This window comes from Medicago sativa, chromosome 5, assembly GCF_051527215.1.
Source record: "Medicago sativa cultivar Bolivia chromosome 5, Bolivia_mono, whole genome shotgun sequence".
Taxonomy (NCBI): domain Eukaryota; kingdom Viridiplantae; phylum Streptophyta; class Magnoliopsida; order Fabales; family Fabaceae; genus Medicago; species Medicago sativa.
Window position 1 is genome coordinate 12,003,841 of NC_140753.1, and position 21,779 is coordinate 12,025,619.

The following is a 21,779-nucleotide window of genomic DNA, read 5'->3' on the forward strand; positions in this document are numbered from 1 at the left end:
TGATATTTGTGATATCTTTCCAATAGCTTTAGTTTGACATGAAAATATGTTGTGGATAATTTATTATGTTTTTACAAAGATACATAGTGAATTATTGTTGATGTTTAAATACGATGTTATATGAAGTTGTTTATGATTGATGAATATGATGTTTTAAGATGTTGTTTATTATCATTTGATATTGTTATATTATGATATGACATGAATTATTTATGTGATTCATATGTTGTCAAGATGTTAAGATGTTAAGACGTTAAGATGATAAGAGTTTTTAAGTCGTCAAGTCGTTATGAAGTCATCAAGTTATTAAGATGTTATGTTGTCAAGATATCAAGTTGTTAGGATGTCATAGATGTTCATGAAGTTGTCTAAGTTGTAGGAAGTTGAGTCCATTGCATACTCATATACGTTGGTTGGGGGCTTGATGCTCTGGAATGCTTAGTCATTCACACGATTGGTTGGGAGCTTGATGCTCTGAAGAGCCTATTTACGCTCATATAAGTTGGTTGGGAGCTTGATGCTCTGTATTGGTACCAAATGCATTTGCATATCAAGAAGCTTTAAGATGATTTAAGATGTGAAGTTGTCGAGTTGTCAAGTTGTTAAGTTGTCAAGATGCTAAGATGATTTGAGATGTTAAGAGTTACATAGTCGAGTTGAGTCGCATTGTCGAGTTAAGTGAGGTTTGATTATGAAGTTTGATTGTGATTTGATGATTATGATTTAATGATGATGTTTGTTTATGAAGTTGATTATGAACTTGATTATGAAGTTGTTTTCGATAAATGCTTTGTTTTGATAATGATACTTATGTGAATTATATGACGATGCTTACGATTATATTTGGTGTTAGATATTGATGCTTATGGTCATGATTTATGATAAGATGTTATGTGATTTATGATAAGATGTAGGGTGATTTATGATAAGGTGTTTGTGACTATTATTTGATGACATGCGATGATGTTTTATGATTGATAATTGAGGTTATTTGATGAAGTATATGACTAATGTAGGAAGGATAATGACACTAGTTAAGGAAGTTTAAGTTATTAGATATGATTAATGAATTATAAGATGTTTAAGTTGTTGAATGTACTTTATATGATTTATATGCTTAATATTATTGTTTGAGAAATCTCACCCCTCTGCTTGGAAATGTTGCTCTTCGTATGGGTAACTTGCAGGTAACCAGGATTAGTTGTGGTCGTGAGTGGACTCCTCACAAGTGTGTCTTAGGTGCTCTGATACGTAACGAGATGAGATTATGTCTTCTATTTCTATTCCTTACGTATTACTTATGGATTTTTATGAATAAATGTTGAATAAGACTTATGAGATTTTTATGTTGAGGCCTGCGTGCCAAAGATTATTTTTATTGTTGAACTAATTTCCGTTGCGAAGTTTTGAATTACTTATGTTAAATGATTTTGAAGAATAAATTGTTATTTATTCAGTTTATGAATTTTTAAGAAGTGTAGCATTCCGTTTAAAGTTGAAAAACTCTGATTTATTTATGAAATTTTTACGTTGGGAAAACGGGGTGTTACAGACAACATCATGCGCGAAGTGCATACGATACCAATCACATGACGCCACACACATTAATTAATATGATGCTTAAGCCTCATGTACGACCTAGAAATTTACTATAGAGCCCTATTTTCGGCCAAAAGTGAGGGATATGAATTTTGGTGGCTCTGAGGCATAAGGTGCGATCAAGCAACCCTAAGGTCGTGTTTTTGAAGGCTTAGAAACAAGTTGGAAGATTGATACCATTGTTCATGTATCTTTCTCTTATCCTTTGAACTTTGTTATTTATTACTACTATCACGTGTAACTAAAGTCTCGTAAATTATGATTGAATTATGAAACTTTATACTATGGTTGAAAACATGTGATCTATGAGTCCTTATCTTAATGCAATTAAAACTACGTTTATTTGATAAAAAAAAACATGGGATGATGGACTCGAGAAAAAAATGTTATCTCATAAATGATCCATTATCAAGGGGATTTATACGGGGCTTAGAAGTTTGAAGTTTATTTTAATTTTTGAAGAAGGAATTCAAAGTTTATTTGAAAGTTCTCGATAAAAGTGTCAATGTGATACTTAAATCATGAGACTCTCCTGCACTATAGACCTGTCTTTTGGGTTATATTCTTCTCACGAACTCAAGTCCTAACAATTGATGCTTCGTTGAGATTTGGATCATGAAAATTGATGTCTAGATGCTGAAAGTTCCTCCACCAAATGTTAATAGGTGGGTGAAGCCGCTAAAGTAAAAGAACTACCATCTAATAGATAAAGTAGAAGTTGTTGTAGACGTTAGCTCCTAAAAGAGGTGAAATGTTAGAAGTCTGACATTATATAGATAAAAGTTTAACATAACATGTTAAGACTCTAGCAAATTAGTTTCACATGACATGATCAAATGCAATCCTACAGTGAATTAATATTTTTTCTTTGGGTCATGTTATCGAGCGTCTTAAGGACAGAAAACAGAAAAAGAAATTTGAAGTTGTAAATAACATTTTTTAAACAATTAAAGACCGCATAATTTTCAATGCAAATACTATTATATTTGATTTTTAACCGTCGCCAAGAGCACACTAGTTAACATTTTTTTTTTGGGAAATGTTAACTAGTGCCCCCGGGGCACACGGGTTAAGGAATCAAATGTAAAAAGTCTTGCCTCAGAACTTGTGTTGTCAACTCATCAAAAACTTAAAAAGTGTTATTTTTATTTTGAATTTTCCTTTTTTAGTTTCCTTGACCAGTGCCCCGGGCACCGGTTAACATGACCTTTTTTTTTTCTCTCTCTTACTCATGAGTCATGACCCTGTCGTAACCAAATAAATACCGCTAATGTGGTTTGGGTGGCGTGCGAGAGGGGGCAACTTTTGCGTTATGTGATGTCCAAAAACAAAAACTTGTTAGTTAGTTTTTTAATTTGATCCAAACCAAATATCATTTCCAATCTAAATCTAAACCAATAGAACGAACCAACCCCATATAAGCATTCAATTCAACACATCATCATCTTGAAGTACTTTCATCTCCGATAGTAACGGAATTCCAACCCAGAAATCTCTAAAATACCCTCCAACTTCCCCGATTATGTTGCAGAGACCCAGACGCCGTTGCGAAGGCACAGCCATGGGCGCTATCGTTCTCGATCTTCGTCCCGGTCTCGGAATCGGTCCTTTCTCCCTCGGTAATTCTCTTTTCATTTCACCAATTCGATTATTACATTCATCGCGCTTTATTCCCAATCGAATAATTCTCCGATCAATTTCCGAATTCCGCTTCATCATTTCCATTCCATTTTCAGTTCTTCGAAATCCGATTAATTCGATTTCATTTTTGAATTTAGATATTATAGTAATCATTCTTCGTCAGCGCGTTTATAAATTTAGGTCAAACTGATTGTGATTTTTGATCGATTATATTATCAGTTATTAATAATTATGTAATGTTGTTGTTAAGTGCTGTGGAGTTTTTGTTCAGTTTATTTGATAATTTTTAGAACGAAATGAAGTTTGTGTTATTGGGAATCTTGTTGGAGTTTGAGAATTGGTACTGTGTTTAAGAGGTTATTGTTTTCTTTGTGATGTTTAGGGATGCCTATATGTGAAGCATTTGCTCAGATTGAACAGCAGCCGAATTTGTATGATGTGGTGCATGTCAAGTATTTTGATGAGGTTTGTGACATAATCTCTTGTTTGTGTTGTCAGTGTTATATGTGAATTTGCATAAATAATGTTAGAAACTAGAGGTAACAGATTTGTGGAATACTGAAATTCACTGCATTGAAGCACAAAAAGTCAAAAAGTAGGAAATATTGCACCACACTGTAGTTTTTTCAATTCTGTGGTAACCAGAACCGGCTTATTGATGGTTTTGCCTCTGGAGCTCTGTAGCACCAACACGACACTGACACATGTGTTTACACTTTACAGTTTACACACTGAATTATGCCATTTTCTCAAATTATTAACTGTGTCGATGTGTCAGTGCCGTGTCCGTGTTTCATAGCTCTGGAGGCCTCTGCTGCTCTATATTTTTACTTTGTGCGAGGTTTATTTATGTTTACAATGGTTTTTTATGCTTTGTGCATTTGCAGGAACCCCTGAAGTTGGACATTGTTATTAGCTTTCCTGATCATGGTTTTCATCTCCGTTTCGATCCATGGTCTCAGGTGCTTCTTTTTTCCCTCTTTAGGATACCAACAATTGATTTTTACCTGTTTAAATGCCTATTCAGGTGCGCGCGCGTGTGTTTGGGGGTGGGTGGGGGGGGGGGGGGGGGGGGTATGGCTTGGTACGTCTAAGTGAAATATTTTATTATTGCATTAATAGGAAGCATGAGTGTTTCAATGGCTATTATCAGAATGTCACAATTTATTTATGGGAACTATCATTGGCGCTTTAGTTCAGTGTTGGGGTTGCACGAATTATTATCAATATAGGATTTTCATAAGAAAAACTATGTAGTTTTGTAGTGTCTTTGCATTCCATGGAATCTATGTAGAACTATCGGGAAAAGTCCAACTCCCACATCGGTTAGAGATATGGCCTAAATAGAGCTTACAAAGCTTTGGTAATTATCATTTATCACCTTACAAGTCAATTTTGTGGGCTGTTAAGCCCGAAACTTAAGATGGTATCAAAGTCTATCTTAAACCAGTTATCGGGCTTCCCACATTATCCATGCAGCTGACCCAATAGCCTTGGGCGTGACACAGTGTATTGGGAGAAACTTGATTTGTACATTGACTATATGTCTAAATAGAACTTATAAAGTTTGGACCATCCTCACTTTACAAACTGATTTTGTAGTGTTAAATTGAACCCCAAAACCTAAACGGAACCTGGTAAGAGAATAATAATGAAAACCGTGTAAGGATCTTGTGTTTCTATCCCCGTGCAAATGTAAACTGTGGGAGTGTGTAATTTTATTTTAGAATTTTGCAATACTTTATTTCTCCAATTTCATTGGGGGTGGATTAGTTGAAAGTGAGGGGTTTTTCGACACTAGATCTGTTTCTTTTCTTACATTTGTGTTCGTTCCTGTGAAAAGATGATATCATGCTAGAGAACTTGTATTTTTTAAGCTGATATTGCTTAGTCAAAAAATTGTGTGACACTTCCAATCTTCTCTCTTCTCTTCTTATAGATTTAAAGCTCCAACCTCAGCTGTATGTAGCAGTTCTTATGCTTTCATTCATGTTATTGCTGTCGCAGAGAGCTTGTTTTTTTATTGTTTTCTATACTTAACAAGATGACTTTATCATGACAACACTTTCCAATACTATTTTAGAGACTGCGCCTTATTGAAATATTTGATGTAAAGCGGCTTCAAATGCGCTATTCTACTTCTTTGATTGGGTGAGTCTTTGAACCTACAATTTTGCTACAATCTATACTTGCACACAGTTGGATTTGCGTCTAACTTATGCACTTCCTAGTTATTATTTTGGTTCTTCACTTCCAAAAAGTCATTTTAAGTAGGCATCTGTGGAGAAATTAAATAATAGTTTTTTTGAATAAAATAAAATGAAGTTTATTTCAACTTTTATGAAAGGCTATTGTTTTTAAAGACTCCTTGGTACTATAATATTCTATTAGTATTTTTTTCTCTACAAATGATTATTGATAAGTTTATCCAAACTAACTTTTATTATGAAACCCCTAACTGATATTCTTTTCAACTTCTAGGGGACCAACAACGCTAGCTACTTTTGTTGCGGTGTATGCACTGTTTGGGCCCACATACCCAGGGATTTTCGATAAGGATAGAGGCATTTACACGCTGTTTTACCCGGTAATGCATAAGTATTGGTCTTTATTTTGGTTTTACTATTCCACATTAAAATATTCTGGTTAATATTTTTCTTGGTTTGTTCTTTAGGGGCTTTCCTTTGCATTTCCTATTCCGGGTCAGTTTACAGACTGCTGTCATGATGGGGGAGGTATATCATAATTAATTTGAAAAGTTTTAAGTTGTCTAGTTTTCATACGTTAACCTTGTTTCTTTTCATTATGAAAGTGGAATTGCCGTTGGAGTTTCCAGATGGGACAACGCCAGTTACATGCCGCGTTTCTATATATGATAGTTCCTCCGGTAAGAAGGTTGGTGTGGGCTCTTTAATGGATAAGGCTTCTGCTCCTCCATTACCTACTGGCAGCATTTACATGGAAGAGGTTCACGTTAAGGTTTGGTTTCGTTAATCTCTAAAATCTAAGTTTGTTTGTGTTTTTGCTTATTTAGTACAACACCTTTAGTTGGCTGCATAAGCTTTCTGCTTGTCTTGGCAAGGTAGCTATTATTTATTGTCTAACTCAGTTCTTTCTCTGTTATATAGCTGGGGGAAGAATTGTACTTCACTGTTGGCTCCCAACACATTCCTTTTGGTGCATCCCCACAGGTGAGCTTAACATCCAATCAAAATTGTTAGTTATACTTTTATCAGATTATTTTCCCGTGCTTTCACTTCTTCTCTTGTCACCTTCCACTTTATTATTATTCTTTATCTGAAACGAGGTGTTTACCATGCTTCTGTTTTACGCAGGATGTGTGGACTGAACTAGGACGTCCCTGCGGTATTCATCAAAAGCAGGTACCATAAATTACTAGTTCTTAAAAATGGAATATGGATCTTTTGTAGGATTTTTGTGGACTTGAAGTCTTCAACTAATGCACTACAGAATCAAAATGAACTCTTTATGCATCTTTACAGTTGATGCACCAGGGAAAATTGAAATTTTGATGATTTATGCAGTTCCACTATTGAGATTTTGGTGTACATTTTTGAGTCTGCCAGTAAATATAAATTCAATTTCAACATACCAATAAATGCCTTCCACCTGATATTTTAATGGATCATAGGAGGACCTAGCCAACTGACTGCTGTGTTTTAGCGAACTGACAAGTTCTTTTTGGGTAGAGCGCTCTAAATACTGGGAGTTGGGATGGATCCAAACAAAAATTATCAATTTAAAGATTATCTAAAGAAAATCTGATGCTTTTTTATTGTTAACAAGCAAGAAAATCTGAAGCTAATTGTTGCTGCTCGAATGAGTATTTCCTTTGTTTGGATTCTGACGTTATTGCTTTGCAGGTAGATCAAATGGTTATACATTCTGCCTCTGATCTTCGGCCACGGACAACTATCTGCGGAGATTACTTTTATAATTACTTTACTCGTGGTCTGGACATCTTATTTGATGGACAGGTTTGCACCTTACCACATTCTTCTCTATCTATACACACAAGCATACAGTTGACAATCAATGATCCCTCTTATATGTTTTGTATTTTCAGACTCACAAGATTAAGAAGTTTGTGTTACATACTAACTACCCCGGTCATGCTGATTTTAATTCTTACATGAAATGCAACTTTGTCATCTATTGCTCCGATGGTAAGCAATCTTTTATTTGCATTGCAGTATTTAGATTGGTCTCAATGTAACAGTTATATAATTTTTTGCTGTGAAAAAAGTGGTAAAATCTTTTCCCCCTTTCCAGCTGTTGGAGGATCTTTTCAGGATGTAAATAACAGCAAACAGAGGGTTATTACACCCAGCACAAAGTGGGAACAAGTAAAGGTAGCTTTCACCCCTTCCAAATTGTATGCTTTGCCTTATAATGATGTTTCATCTTGGAAGATACTGAGTTATAGTAAATCTGTATGTACTTATTTAAAATGCATGAAGTAATTTTGGGAAGAAAGTTGTGAGTAGCTTTGATGTGGGTTTCTTATAATAATATAGCATGTAATGGATTCTTGTAGGAAATACTTGGGGATTGTGGGCGAGCTGCCATTCAGACACAAGGTTCTGCCAGTAACCCGTTTGGTTCTACTCTTGTATATGGTTATCAAAATATTGCTTTTGAGGTAACTCATTCTTTGTGCTTATGGTGCTCTGCTTATTTAATAGTCCAGTCTATTATGGTGCCTGTGAGTGACCCCTAAGCTATACTTTTGTGATTTTAGCAGGTGATGAAGAATGGTTATATTGCAACAATAACTCTCTTCCAGTCATGATGATGGTATATTTTTTTATATTGTGTTCTTATGTAAGTAAATTTCCACTTTATTCAAATTAAATAGCAAGTGATAACCTTAATTTTCTTTTCTTAACTCGTAGTTATTGGTTCAATCATAAAAATCCAAGTTTATTTCTTACCAACCACAGTATTGGACCATTATTGTCCTGATATTTCCAGCTTCTGTCATACTAGACTTTGATTATACATCAGGTTTATTTACTTATGTTTACCTATCTATTGCTGGTGATGAGACTTGGAATTAAATGTCTTGATGCAGGGGCTTTTGGAGTTTGGTTACACCTAATCTTTCCTATCATTCTAAGGTTTGCGAAGCGTGGTTGCGGAACTTCACAAGGAGTGGCAGGCTTTGTACGTTCACTGTGTAAAAAATCTGAATAGTTCAATCCTCACCATCATTATCGTGCGAATGGGCTATGGTAAATTTGTACAGCTGTGTAACAAATTGTACATATAAAATCATGTAATCAACTGATATTGTCTTGCACAAAGCAAATACAATAAATTCCTAATGCTTAACTTCCAGATGGTTTCACTTTGTAAGATTCTCTCCTTTGTCTGGGTTATCATGATGTCCGACTAATCCAAACAGTACCGATTAAAAGTAATGCGTTGGTATTATTGTGTTGATTCAGATCTCATTTCAGTTCAGTTACTGGGTCACAAGAAGAATGAAATCCAATGAATATGAACTGAACTTGAAGCTTTTTGTGCAATCGCACATAGAGGTTATCTCACCTGTTCTGTCAAATTTTCTTGTGCTCGTTTTCACGCTGGAATGGTTTGAGCTTCTTCCATTTCTTCCCACAATGCTTTTGCTTGTTAAATCCCACTGCATTCAACATCTTCACATCTTTGCTTCGCTACTAATTTAATGCAGTGAATGGACACTTTCAGGGTAAATGCTATAAAATGGAAAACGCATGAATGTTGGGGACATATTTATGTTTTTTCCCCTCAATTTATTAAAATTGTGAATTTTTATTCAACTTGGCCACTCGATCAGTCAAGATTTTAAAAAAAAAAAAAATCAAACGATTGGTTTTAATGTTTTATTGTTTGAATACAACCTCAGGTTTATCAATTTTAGTTAACTCTTCAATTTCCTCTCTTAATCAGCCTTTGCATGCCTTCTCATTTTTATTCTGATAAGCCAAGGTATCCATATCTCAAGTAACTGAGATTCATCAAGTGGCAGACCTATTACATGGCTCATGCATGCAAACAAAATGTCAATCTGAGCAAGACTGAAGTAACAAAGACAGGGACTAAGGACTCAATATGCACTAGTGGCAAAGGAATAATGACCAAAGTCACTACTGGTAGACATCCATTTTCTTGGTAGATTTTCACTATAGGCCAATGACACCCAAATGTTATATAAATATATAACTGGTACACTATCATCTTGAGATTGCACGAAATAGAATAACTTTGTACAAATATGTTTTGCCTTGCATTTGATCAACTTACACAAGATTATTCAAAACACAACAATATAATTTAGTATTAGTACTAGAAACCAGAGTAACTTTTAGTTGTACATCATGCAACCCATACAAATCTTATATACAAGTCCTGCCCGTGTCCTGACACTGAGACAGCCATAAATCCATATGCTCTATGATCTTTTGTCTAACTTTGTGAACAGCATCAGGGGATGTGCAGTTCTTCTCATTGCCTAAAAAGAGATTTCACAATTAGAATGTTGGTTGATATAGCAAAATAACGCATACATATTGTTTTGTCACTTTCTTCCTTAATGTTTTTTGTCTTAACTCTTTGATTCTCAGGGAAAAAAGATATCTATAATCCAGGTAAGTAAAGACCGGCGAATGATTGTTACAGACAAAGTTTGAACTTGGATATTCCCGATCGATTCAATCTTTGCCGAAAGTCATTAACCTCTTGATCCTACGCCTACCTGCTTGATTATTTTCCCTCTTATGTTTTCATCATCATCGTTATTATTATCATCATTAAAAATGTTTTTCCTCTTTTGATAAGCATGAGATTTATTTGTTGATGCCTTTGAGAAGAAATCTAGGTGATAAGTAAACCCAATAAATTGCAGGTTGAAGGTTGGCGGCCTAAAAAATACTGCGATAACAATAATGATAATCAGACATACCTTCAATATTAAAGGGACTTTGAGGGCATCCTCGTATGTCGGTTCCATGGCCACAATTATGACAAGTGATAGTGTAGGAAGGCACTGAAAGTATAACAGTGATAAAACATTATTCAGCAAATCTTATGAGAACATCATAAATTATTACACAAATAATGAATGCTACGGTCTAACTTGATTAAAGTAAATTTTAACTCACTATTAGGTGATGAAATTTGTTTTGATGCACGACGCCAAGGATCCTGTGAGCCATTTGTGAATACTATTTTGGAACCTGTCCATACACAAGTTAAATTTGGATACATGAAATGAAGCCAAATTTCAAGATTATATAATAGTATATATTCATAATAAAATCATAGAAGAATGTAAAATATGTAGTGTCCAACCAAATATGCCTACTGCGAAAAAACCCAAGTTACACAGGTTAGAAATATGACCTTAAAAAAAGCTTATAAAGCTTAGGCAATCATTACCTAACAAAAAGGATGATTTAGGCCCGAAGTCCCAATTCTAAGATATTACAAGAGTTTATCATGGGTTCGCTGACAGAGTTCAACAAAGTTTATACAATTCTAAACCTTTTATGTTTTATTTTGTGGGTTTTGTAATGTAAGGACTATTCAAACCTTATAACTTAAAGCACTACTTAGGTCATATCTCTAGTTGATGTGAGACTCGATACAATAAAAAAGAAAACAAAAAGAAACAACAATTTTTGCAAGTTTCTAACCAGCAATTTTTGTGCCTCCATAATATATATTTGTTGCATCAACATCAGGAAATATGCCCTCTCCAAAGACATTTTTGCAAAGGTCCAAATGGTATCTGCAATTTATGAGCACCACTCCGTAAATATTTACAGGATCATGAAAACTAGAAATATTAAAATATAGTTTTTTTCATGATATGTATACAAAAGAGGAGGAAAGGAATATTGTCAAGAGAGAAGTATATTAACAATGGAAATAAGGATATTGCCTTGTGTCAACTTTTGAGGAGCGTATACTGTCATTTGAGGGAGCCACCTGAAAGTATGCAACCTCAGTACAAACTTGAAACCACCACAGTCTACCAGAACTGTTTTCAGTGATAGGAGTGTTCTTCAAGTTCTTTTGGTTATAATCTTGTGTACTTTCACCTTCAGTTCCAAGGTAAAACTCTTTGATAAATTTGGCATAAGCATCCTGCATAGTGAATTATATATGTGCCAACTTAGAACTATACAATAAGATAAAAAAAATTACATGACTATATTGTATGACAAAGGAAAAATATTACTAAGCAAGGAAAAATAAAAATGAAAGGTGAATTTAATTTGAACATCCAAAACAAGTTCATTCAGGATTGAGCCGTTTCGAAATGTTTTGGCAGAAGTAGCTAAATTGAAAAACATACCACCAAATCCTCGCCGTCCTTCTTCGCTTTAACAAGAGGCTTGCATAATATATCAGGATTCCCGTATTGAAACTGAAGCATTCACAAAGAAGACATGGTGAAGTTTAAATACAAGATATTGCAAGAAAGAATTAATAAAAAAGCAGCATGAGTCAAATCAATTACCGCTGTAACAGCAGCATCAGCCAAGAAATACAAGAAATCACCGTCAATTTCAAGCTGCAAAACAAGAAGTTCCCAACATGAGAATCGTAGAAGAAAATCTAGTGGGGACTCGGGAGCGTGAAATTGTATATGACTAGATTATAATATGCTTTAGAAGGTGTAAGAAAGAAATAAGCATACATCAGCTGCATTAAAAGAAGCCTTCAATGCCTTTCCATTAGTTGCAAGTTTTCGATCGATAAGTTGAGTGGTTTCTTGTAATGCTGCCTTACATTCAACACCTGCTGACTCACCAATCTGCATGTTAAAGATAGAAATCTAAACTTTGACACTAGAAAATAGTGAAATTTGTAAAATATACACCATCTTGACACACAAAAATGTATGACCAACAACAACAACAACAACAACCAAGCCTTATCCCACTAAGTAGGGTCGGCTACATGGATCAAATGACGCCATAGTGTTCTATCAAAAACCATATTTGGATCCACAAAAATGTATGACCAAGAAGGAGAAATCACTATCTTCACCTGCTGATCAAATTCTGTGAAGTTGTAAACAGCAAGAACAACTGCAGAACTTGCAAGACTTCCACATGTTAAATGTGGAAACTTAAGACGGAACCATGCACTGAGAGCTCCAGGGTATGAAACACCAAATACGAACCAGGGATTGTCAGTTTTTGTTCTATTAAGCTTTACATTTAAAGAGTCCTGCAAGAATATACTGCCAATTTCAGGAAGCATTTATCATAAGTTTACGAATTCTATTATTTGATTTTAAATAACTTCTGCATGAACTAGATATCTTAACATTTTCAAATAGATTCTTACGGTTTCGGTACTACTTCACTGCATTTATTTATGCCAAGTAGTCATCAAACAGGAAGGGCACTTGCCTGGTAATTCTGGCGAAAAACTGCCAAATCAAAAAGCGCCTGTTTAGATGAAAGATATCTCAAATTTTCTGTCATCAGAGATTTAAATGGCGAACTCTTCCCATAATAGCGATGCTCAAGAGAAACCACAGCTGCTCCAAACTTCTTTGCCAGAACCTATAGATGTTCAAAGCACATGGATATATATTAGCTTCATAAAAGCCACAATATATTTAAAAGAAAGATTATCAATCTTATTGGTCACTATGATCTATAGGATTCGATCGAGACATATTAGGACAACAAATATACATTGCGCAAAAAAGCATATAGGTTATAGCGTATGATAATACAAAACTGAACCAATAATAGCAACTTACACCAATATAGTCATTTCTTATCCCATTGCATGAATATTCACCACAGATCACCAAAAACACCGGTCCATCTGGAATCCGAAAATGGTCAAGGAACTCATAGTAACGCTGCTGGAATTTGCGGTGATCCTGCAGCGAATTTATAAAGCACACAAATAAGAAGAATCGATCAAATTAAAATTTGATAAGTAAAGTAGATAAACAGATTCTACACTTGTGAAAAACTTAACAAGACTATCAAAACATCCTCTTTTCTCAAATTAGTGTAGAATGTCATATTTTTTAAACAGTTTCATTTTCAACCAGCATGTATACTGTAGTTTCACATAATGTGATATTTAGGCCCTGTTTGGATAAACAACTATCATGATGAGTGCTTATGTATAAACTATTTTTATAACAAATGATAAAATAAAGTTAAATTATTTTCGTATAAGCTGTTTTCATAAGTAATCTTGGAAAACTTATGAAAATAAGCTGAAGAGAATAAGCTGAAAACAGTTTATGAACATGTCATAAGCTATTTTCATAAGTTCTCCTAACGGTCTAGAAAATGTTTGTATCAGTAGATAAACTCAAATAAGTCCCTTTATGCAAAATTGGAGAATTTCATTTGATTTTACTGAGTAGAGAAAAGAAACAAGTACATAGGGAGAGTAGTGATCTAGTGTTTGGGGGAACCACAATTCTTCCTTAGTCAGATATCTTGCAGATTCAGACAAACGACGTTGCAGCGAAGGAGGTGTTGCCGACGCTGTAGAGAACAAGAACAGAAACACCAACAAACACGGCGACATCATCACCCAACGCTGTCTCATCGTTTCCACGTCAACCCCCTGTTCAACCTTGAAAATTAATTATTTTTTTTTATCAAGAAGAAATGATAAAAACAAAAACAAACTACAATCTCAAGCGAACAAATCTTGAAAATTAAATTAATTCGTCCTTGCTTGGTTTTATTTTGTAAAATTGATTTTCCAATTCTTGTTTTTTTTTATTTTGACGTTGATTTTCTAATTATTTTGATCATTTTAAAATTGAAACTAAATCATCCTTTCAAAATTGAAACTAAGTACTCTCTCCTTCACCCTTATTGTAAGTCCTTTGACTAATTTAACATGTAGTATTAGGGATGGCAAAGCGGGCCGGCCCGCCCCGTCTAAGTCCGCTAAAAACGAGACGAGACGAGCCGAGTCAAATTTTATGACCGAGTCCAAAATCTCACCCCGCCCCGTTTAGTGGCGGACTTGCGAGTTGGCGGGCAGGCCCGCCAAACAAAAAACATTTTTTTTTAAATTTTTTTTACAACTTAATTGTTACAAAAAAAACTATGTTGCTTTTATCTTAAAAAAATATAAAAGAATAGGTAGCAAGTAAATTTGTGAAAAACAAGATAATTATCAAATTGTCGAATTCAACATCATAACTAATAGCAAAATAAGGCAAATCCGCAACATAAAACAAATCATAAAATAAATCCAACAACCAAATTATAAAATAAGTCTCAAAATAAATAAACTCAACAACTAAGATAAATCCAAAAACATAAAATAAGTCTCAATATAAATCTAACAACCAAATAAATCCAAAAGCATAAAATAAGACTCAAAATAACAAATTGAAACACGAGTTAAGCGGGCCGCCCCGCCCCGCCCCGTGCCCGCCCCGTATTTTAACGAGACGAGACGAGCCGAGCCAACCATAGAAAGCGAGTTCAAAACTTCGACTCAGCCCGCCAAAAATAGCGAGCCAAACGGGCCGGCCCAGCGGGTCAGACCCATTTTGCCACCCCTATGTAGTATTAAAAAAAGGAGAATGCGATTTTGAGATATTCCTTAAAATAAGTAAGTTTGCATTAAAAAAAGTAGTAAAGATTTGTATTTTCAAGATAAAATTTCTATAAATGGAATCCTTAACCAATGCCTTCGGGGCACCGGTTAGCAAAGACTCATTGAAAAAAAAAGGGTCTTGTTAACGAGTGCCCCATGACACTCTTTAAGGATTCCAAAAGAAGAAATTATTTTATTAAAAAGGCAAATATTTCGATTTCCAATACACTGATTATACATATTTTTATGATAAATTACTATTTGAAGGCCTTAACTAGTGCCCCAGGGACACTGGTTAACATTTCCCAAAAAAAATGGTAATGTAGTTAATGTATCCAGTTTTTTCTTCTTTTTGGTTACAAAGCTAAAATTAATGTATCTAGTTTGTGTATATATTTTACTAAATTATCTTGTTTGTATTTAATTTGACTTTTCATATTTTAATGCAAGTTAATAGTATTAATTAGAGATCTATTTAAGAAAAAAAATGATAAATGCATATAGTAATTTATACATAGCTTATATTTAAAGACTAGACTTTTTTTTTTAAAGAGGACTTATAATTAGGGACAAAAAAAGTATAAACTTTTAAAGTTGAAAGGACATTGGTTAAATAAATAAATAAACATAGAAATATTGTTGCAAATGATGAATTTAACTTTTTAGAAGGTTAAAAATGGTTGTTTTTAAAACAAAATTATTATATTTTGACTTTTTTAACAAATGTCTTTAGGACTCTAGTTTAGGGATGTCAATTGAACCCATGTCGAGTGGATAAAATCACCTTAATACCCATCTTGTCTCATATCCCTGTGGTATGTTGGCAACGATGACGATCCTGTCTGAGCTCCCATCGGCGACCCAATAGTCATGCTGAGAGAGACGTAGAGTGAGGCACGACGACCCTGTGGTGGAAGGTTGGGATGCCGTCATGACTTTATGTTCTATGCGCCGGAATCGGCGGTGGACGGGGTGACGGCGACCCTATGGTGGTGGAATGTTGGAGGCGTCAGATCTGGTGGTGGAAGGAAGAAGAATCGGTAATGTGCAATAGAACTGATGGATAGAGTGGGTGTGTCACATGTGTTATTTAATTGGACTCTTTTAATCTTAACCATATATTTTTGATCTAATGAATGATAAATGTTCCTACCATTCTCACTTGATATGCCCCCTATATATATGACATATCATATGAGAATGACATGCTTATATGAGAATGATTAGGAACCATCAGATCAAAATAGATGGTTCAGATTAAAAGCTATATTTTAATTAACACACGTGTCTTTCCACACTCAATCAACCTTTCTCATTTCCATTAAACTTTCTCTCTCCCCACCATCAGAATTCATTTCTCTCCCTCACCATAAAAATTCTCTCTCTGACGGCCACCTCTATTCCGGTGACCACCTATATTCTGGCACAACATCTCTCTCGGCGAAGCCTAACGGGTTATGATGAGAACAACAACGTCGGAAAACCTGACGCGTGAACTGTGCCTAGTATAAAAGACCGACTCTCTCACTAAAGAACCGTTCACTCTGACTTCTCTCTAAGTTTGCATCACAACCTTTTCCCTTTCCAAGATTAGAACTTTTTAACATGTAATGAATTACATATGTATGTTTTTTTCAAACACCAAAATTTTAAGCTAAAACTAATGAAAATTTAATTAAAAATCAAATTGATTTAATTTTTTGCGGATGAACTTTTTATAATGTTTCAAACAAATCTTCAAAAAATCATTAAATTTTTTTAAAATTTAAGTATAATTAAATAAATTTTAATTTGATTAGGACTAATAACTACGTGCTGAATTTTTTTATAGGGATCAAAACATTGTCAATTTTTTTTTCTGTACAAAAGAGGACATTGTCAATTTATTTTATATGAACTAAAAACAAAAATGATTATATTTATAGAGACTAAAACCTTATAAAACCTTATTTAACCCAAAAAGTAATTTAATAGATATGATAATAATTTTTTTTTTTAAATACGATAAATTAGTGATGTAATAGAAGATTATTTAAGAAAAAAAAAAGAGCACGAAAAACTAGTAAGAAAGGCAAAAAAGAAGGTATAGATTAGAAAGGTGAGGGCTACTCACTCTGCTCTACTGATTTTGTGGCCAGTACTCAATGGCATTAACTGATACGAGAATTTGAAGCTTCTTGAAGAAGCTTCAGTAGCTTGTTTTCCTTCTTTCCGTCTGTGAGAGAAACTTAACCGACTAGCTTCCCTGAAAACTAGTAGCTTCCGCAAAGAAAACTAGTAACAACCAAAACAGATCCAAAACTAAAGCAAGCAAAAACAATGGTGATATCGTCCAAACGAAGAAAACCGGTAACGGATGAAGAAGAAAACGAAGACAGAATCAGCTCCTTACCCGACGGTGTTTTGAACCACATCCTCTCATTGCTCCCTACCAAAACCTCCATTTCTACCGCCCGCCTTTCTAGCCGGTGGCGTCACCTCTGGCAGGATCTCTCCGTTCTTCACTTCTCCGATGACTCCCACGAATATGTGGACCAACCAGCGGAACGTTTCAAGAGCTTTGCTCTTTTAGTTAACGGTGTCTTGGCTCTCCTCCGTAATCCCCGCGCTATTCGGAAGATGAGTCTCAGCTGTGCTCATTCCTTCTCCGACGATAAGTTTCGTGAATACTCAGTGGAGACTTGGGTTCGTGCTGCTGTTGGACCCCACCTTCATGAACTCGAGCTTACTCTCTTTTCTGACGAGGATGGTCCCGACTTCAAGCTACCGCAAACCCTCTTCTCATGCCCTAATCTAGTTTCACTCAGGCATGCATGCACTCACGCTCACGCACTTTCATTTTATATATACTACATTTTGATTTTAAAGCATTTTTCTTTCCTTTCTGTGGTTGTTGTTGTGTCCTTCAGTATTTGTTTAAGTTTGAAGTGAAATACCAGACACGGGACTCAAGTTACGACATTGACACCAATGATAGATAATTTGAGGAAACAAATTAATTAAATGTAATATGTGTAAGTGTTGTGTTGATGTTGGACCAAACACACCTTTAATCAGAGGTGTCAGTGTTACAGATATTAATTAAATGTAATATGTGTGAGTGTTGTGTCGATGATGGACCAGACACACCTTTAATCAGAGGTGTCGGTATTACATACATAGTAGTAAAAAATCTCGATTTGAATAGTTAAATCTTACTATTTTGCAATTATACTTGCCCTTAGTGATTATGAGCGATTTTTCGATTATGGTCGTGGTGGTGGAACTGCTTATTTGAGACTTATGAGTTTGAATTACTTACGTGTTATGCAACATATGTTGTAATGTGAGCTATGGTTATGATTATAAATATGCACAAGTGTTTTACTTCCGCTTACCGATCTTGCGTAAAATCTAGATTTTGACTACCTTGGTTACGGTGGTTGGAATTGGTCATTTTAATAGGTAGAACATTTGATTTTATATTAGACCATTTCAATATGGCTACATAAGGATTGAAATGAATATTACACACACATTATAGACCATTTTCAACATGAACAAATTTTAGGAGACTAGAATAAAACAAGAAAGTCCAAAAGTAAAAACTAGTATATTTGATTTGTTTGGTTTCTGAATTGTGATATAATATAACATTTTCTTGTTTGTACGCCAGTCTCTCCGGTGCAGTTCATGTAAGCATCCAACACTCTACGGTTGTTAGTTTACCATCACTAAAGATGTTGATGATCAACATTGGTTATGTGGAAGTGTCTTCTGTGAATGCACTTCTTGATGGCTGCTCAAATCTAGAAATTCTGGATCTTTGCTTTTCAGCCCAAAGCTTGGAAAAACTTTGCGTCCCGCCTTCCGTGAAAAGGTTGAAAATCACCATTGAGAATGATGTTGGGGCTTACTTGGAAGTAAATGCACCGGATCTTCAATACCTTAATATTACCCAAATCACATTCGGCGAAGGTTTCAGCTTGTACAACTTGCCCAATGTGGTGGAAGCGTATCTTGATGTGTTTCCCACATCACTTGGTTCCATCGTCCCTTTGCACAACCTCTTTGGCGCTCTCTATGGGACAAAACATCTCATGTTGAGTCGTTCAACAACCAAGGTTAAGTTTTTTCTTTAGTTATTTTATGTTTACCTCATCATTTATATATAGAGTTAGAACCTAACTAATAATAATAAATCATTAAGTAACTATATTTCTGATAATTGTGATATATTTATATTTGTAGATAGATAGATATCGTTTTGTACTAATTACTACTTGATTTCGTGTCCAAACAGTGGCTGCTTGGTGAACCCCATGAGATGCTTTTTCAAGAATTTCGATATTTGATTCGCCTTGAGCTCGTTCTTCCCTGGTTTAACTCACATTCTCTTCTCCACTTGATTCAGAAATGTCCCTTGCTCCAAGCTCTCATGATTCAGAATGACAAGGTTTCATTTAATCCAAGCTTAATTTGGTCTATTAAACTTTGTTGCTAAATTAGAAGTTGCATCTTATTGAACACTACGCTACTGAATATATGACATGATTAATTCATTATTAAGAATATTGCATCTTATTCAAGCCCTTTGTTGCTTACAACAGGAACGGTCGCCAATTTTAGCATGGTCTCCACAGCCAAGTATTCCTAATTGTCTCGTATCCCACCTGAGCTTTATTGAATTTAAAGGATTTCGAGGATTTCCAGACGAGGTTTCATTTGTTGAGTATGTTTTGCAAAAAGGACATGTTTTAAAGACGATGATTATTGCTGATATTTCCTTGGACCTAAAAAAGAAGTACTTCATTCTCAAGTTATTATCTGATGTGCCAAGGGCCTCTGCAATGTGCCAACTGAAATTTGATTGAACTGTATAATCTCCTAACTATATATAAGGTTTGAACTCTCTCCCTCAATCCATTCTCTCTGTCTTACTACATCATCAAATTCAAGATGGCTAACATTGGGTTTAATCTGTGCTAATTAGGGACTGAACTGAATCTTGTTTATAGCAGCATGTCACCACATTTCAATTATATTGTGGTGGAATTACATAATATATACCATGCTCTCGAAGTTTCTAAATTTTCTTTGATGTAGTTATTTTCATGCTTACCAAGAGGTGTTAACTGATGAGAGTTCTCAATCACAAGAGCAGAGAAGCAAAAAAACATAACTGAAATTCCTCTTGATTATTATTGAAATACAAGTAGCAATCTGCTAGTTACATCTGGGAACCTCTTCGATTTATAGAGAGTGAATTGGCAAGGTATCAATTCTATCGAAAAGTGAGGCCGGAAGACAGAGGGTGTTTCTGATATGATTGGCCTCGGAGTGGCATGCCTCCAAAACGACAGGAGACGGCACATCCACCACCGTTGGAGGTGGAGGCAATAACAGTATCCACTGCGTTTCTATTAAAAAAACAACATGGTTAAACTAGGCATTTTGGAAAGAAAAAAAATAGAAGTTAAGACTGACTGTATCCACGTTCCATTTCTGAGTCGTTCGTAAGATTTGCATGACACCTATGTCGTGCACATTAACATTTCTCTGTTGCAAATTAACTTGGAGATTTTCTATTGTGTGATATTATTGTTATTGCAACTAAAGCTTTGTTTATTTGGGACATCAGGGTTCACTTTTATGGATCATCATCAACTAAAGCTTTGTTTATACTGCAATACATATTGTGGAAGCATATTTTCTTTTGCATAAAAAGTGAAGTATTAATGTAAGTTACATCTGTTTGAGTTTCAGAGAAAACTTTCCCTCTCGAAGTACTCAGATCAAGTTTGCTCTGATGATTTGGCTTTACTACAAAGAGGATATGGGAGCAAAACGTATAATATGTATTTTGCATTTCATCAGGTTCAAAACTCTTTTTGTATTTTGACAACTACTATTTATTTCCATATTTTTGTATATTAGTATCAGGAAATGGTACACAAGGAAAAGTTCTTGAAATTGTGTCTTGTTCTTTTGTGTAGAACACGGAAACTCATCTAAGTATTGTCTAATTCTCTCCTTAAGATCTAAAGCCTGTATGCATAATATTCAACTATTGATTTCAAATTTTAGACAGGTTTTGGTTGTACATTTCATATCATCTTATGCACAAATACAATCTCTCTTTCTATGACGAACAAATGTTGGTCGATATAGCTATATGCTTAGAACTTTGCATTCATTGAAAGGTCATTGTTTAGGAGGCAAATGTTTATCAAGGATTTCAATTAAGGTCAAAGTTATCAAAATTTCTAAATTTATAATTTTATAAACTTCACTAGTTAAAAGCTATAAGATTGCAACAAAACAATGATTCCTTCTTCAATCTAGATCTCTACTGCTGAGAAGTTTTTTGTCTCTTGATACTTAGAAGTCTTTTGTCCCTATTTAAGTAGAAGTAGTCACCAATAAAAATGACACAAATGATGTACAATATACATTCAACTATCTATGAATCTAGCTTACATTCTCAAATTTGTAGCTTTGAACTCACTTAACCTCCATCCTAATGTTTTTTTTTTTTTTGAAGAAGCCTCCATCCTAATGTATAAAGATGTAATACAATAATTTTTGCCACCTTTACTAATAAATGGTTTCCCTTTTCCCATTTTTTTTCTTCTAAAAAACATAGAAAAATACAAATTATCAAGCAACTTTAACTTTGTATAACTATTACTAAAGCTCTTTTCATTTTTATTTTGGTATGTATACGAAGTAGCAAGCATAAATTTAATTGTAAATAAATGATTAAATAAAAATAATGAAATCATTCTTATAAAAAAATAATAATAACTTGACCAAAAAAATAAAAAAATAATAATAATGAAATCATGGTGTAATAAAGTGATAAAGATATAGTAGCAAATTAGTATATGTTTACCTAAGAGCACTTGTATGAGATGACACTGACTCTCTTCTAGCTTAATCAG

The 21,779-nt window shown here is 34.5% G+C and overlaps 3 protein-coding genes across 6 annotated transcripts; 2 read left to right on the forward strand and 1 right to left on the reverse strand.

Annotated features, from left to right (window-relative positions):
• Positions 1 to 2,943: 2,943 nt before the first annotated feature.
• Positions 2,944 to 8,601, forward strand: LOC146920078 (PHAF1 protein At3g51130). Of its 4 annotated transcripts, none has more exons than XM_085713477.1 (15): positions 2,944 to 3,218; positions 3,623 to 3,705; positions 4,128 to 4,202; positions 5,324 to 5,391; positions 5,722 to 5,827; positions 5,915 to 5,975; positions 6,053 to 6,219; positions 6,369 to 6,431; positions 6,576 to 6,623; positions 7,125 to 7,238; positions 7,328 to 7,427; positions 7,534 to 7,613; positions 7,799 to 7,903; positions 8,003 to 8,085; positions 8,336 to 8,601. In XM_085713477.1, exons 1-14 carry the CDS (start codon positions 3,122 to 3,124, stop codon positions 8,051 to 8,053), a joined length of 1,218 nt encoding a protein of 405 aa, XP_085569603.1. In that variant the 5' UTR covers positions 2,944 to 3,121; the 3' UTR covers positions 8,054 to 8,085; positions 8,336 to 8,601. The 4 variants fall into 4 exon arrangements, with proteins under 4 accessions (XP_085569603.1, XP_085569602.1, XP_085569605.1 ...); XM_085713476.1 differs by having other exon boundaries at positions 8,003 to 8,058; XM_085713479.1 differs by having other exon boundaries at positions 8,006 to 8,085.
• Positions 8,602 to 9,452: 851 nt separating this feature from the next.
• Positions 9,453 to 13,882, reverse strand: LOC146920079 (putative serine protease EDA2). Its single transcript, XM_085713475.1, has 12 exons — positions 13,675 to 13,882; positions 13,031 to 13,156; positions 12,672 to 12,827; positions 12,304 to 12,486; positions 11,951 to 12,067; positions 11,771 to 11,824; positions 11,606 to 11,677; positions 11,189 to 11,394; positions 10,941 to 11,035; positions 10,407 to 10,481; positions 10,208 to 10,291; positions 9,453 to 9,757 (listed from the first exon to the last, which is right to left on the reverse strand). Exons 1-12 carry the CDS (start codon positions 13,843 to 13,845, stop codon positions 9,642 to 9,644), a joined length of 1,455 nt encoding a protein of 484 aa, XP_085569601.1. The 5' UTR covers positions 13,846 to 13,882; the 3' UTR covers positions 9,453 to 9,641.
• Positions 13,883 to 17,042: 3,160 nt separating this feature from the next.
• On the forward strand, positions 17,043 to 20,738 carry LOC146920080 (F-box/FBD/LRR-repeat protein At4g26340-like). The gene is made up of 5 exons (XM_085713483.1): positions 17,043 to 17,663; positions 18,512 to 18,959; positions 19,139 to 19,291; positions 19,446 to 19,737; positions 20,602 to 20,738. The coding sequence occupies exons 1-4, from the start codon at positions 17,176 to 17,178 to the stop codon at positions 19,707 to 19,709; spliced, it is 1,353 nt and encodes a 450-aa protein (XP_085569609.1). The 5' UTR covers positions 17,043 to 17,175; the 3' UTR covers positions 19,710 to 19,737; positions 20,602 to 20,738.
• Positions 20,739 to 21,779: the final 1,041 nt, after the last annotated feature.

Bases quoted from the DNA above. Each gene is read 5' to 3' on its own strand.
- LOC146920078 (XM_085713477.1), top strand. From the start codon at position 3,122: ATGTTGCAGAGACCCAGACGCCGTTGCGAAGGCACAGCCATGGGCGCT. The intron at 3,219-3,622 runs GTAATTCTCTTT...TGTGATGTTTAG, and splicing joins AATCGGTCCTTTCTCCCTCG to GGATGCCTATATGTGAAGCA. The intron at 7,904-8,002 runs GTAACTCATTCT...TTGTGATTTTAG, and splicing joins ATCAAAATATTGCTTTTGAG to CAGGTGATGAAGAATGGTTA.
- LOC146920079 (XM_085713475.1), bottom strand. From the start codon at position 13,845: ATGAGACAGCGTTGGGTGATGATGTCGCCGTGTTTGTTGGTGTTTCTG. The intron at 12,068-12,303 runs GTGAAGATAGTG...TTTAACATGCAG, and splicing joins TCACAGAATTTGATCAGCAG to ATTGGTGAGTCAGCAGGTGT. The intron at 9,758-10,207 runs GTATGTCTGATT...ATCTCTTTTTAG, and splicing joins AAGTCCCTTTAATATTGAAG to GCAATGAGAAGAACTGCACA.
- LOC146920080 (XM_085713483.1), top strand. From the start codon at position 17,176: ATGGTGATATCGTCCAAACGAAGAAAACCGGTAACGGATGAAGAAGAA. The intron at 17,664-18,511 runs GCATGCATGCAC...TTTGTACGCCAG, and splicing joins CCTAATCTAGTTTCACTCAG to TCTCTCCGGTGCAGTTCATG. The intron at 18,960-19,138 runs GTTAAGTTTTTT...GTGTCCAAACAG, and splicing joins TGAGTCGTTCAACAACCAAG to TGGCTGCTTGGTGAACCCCA.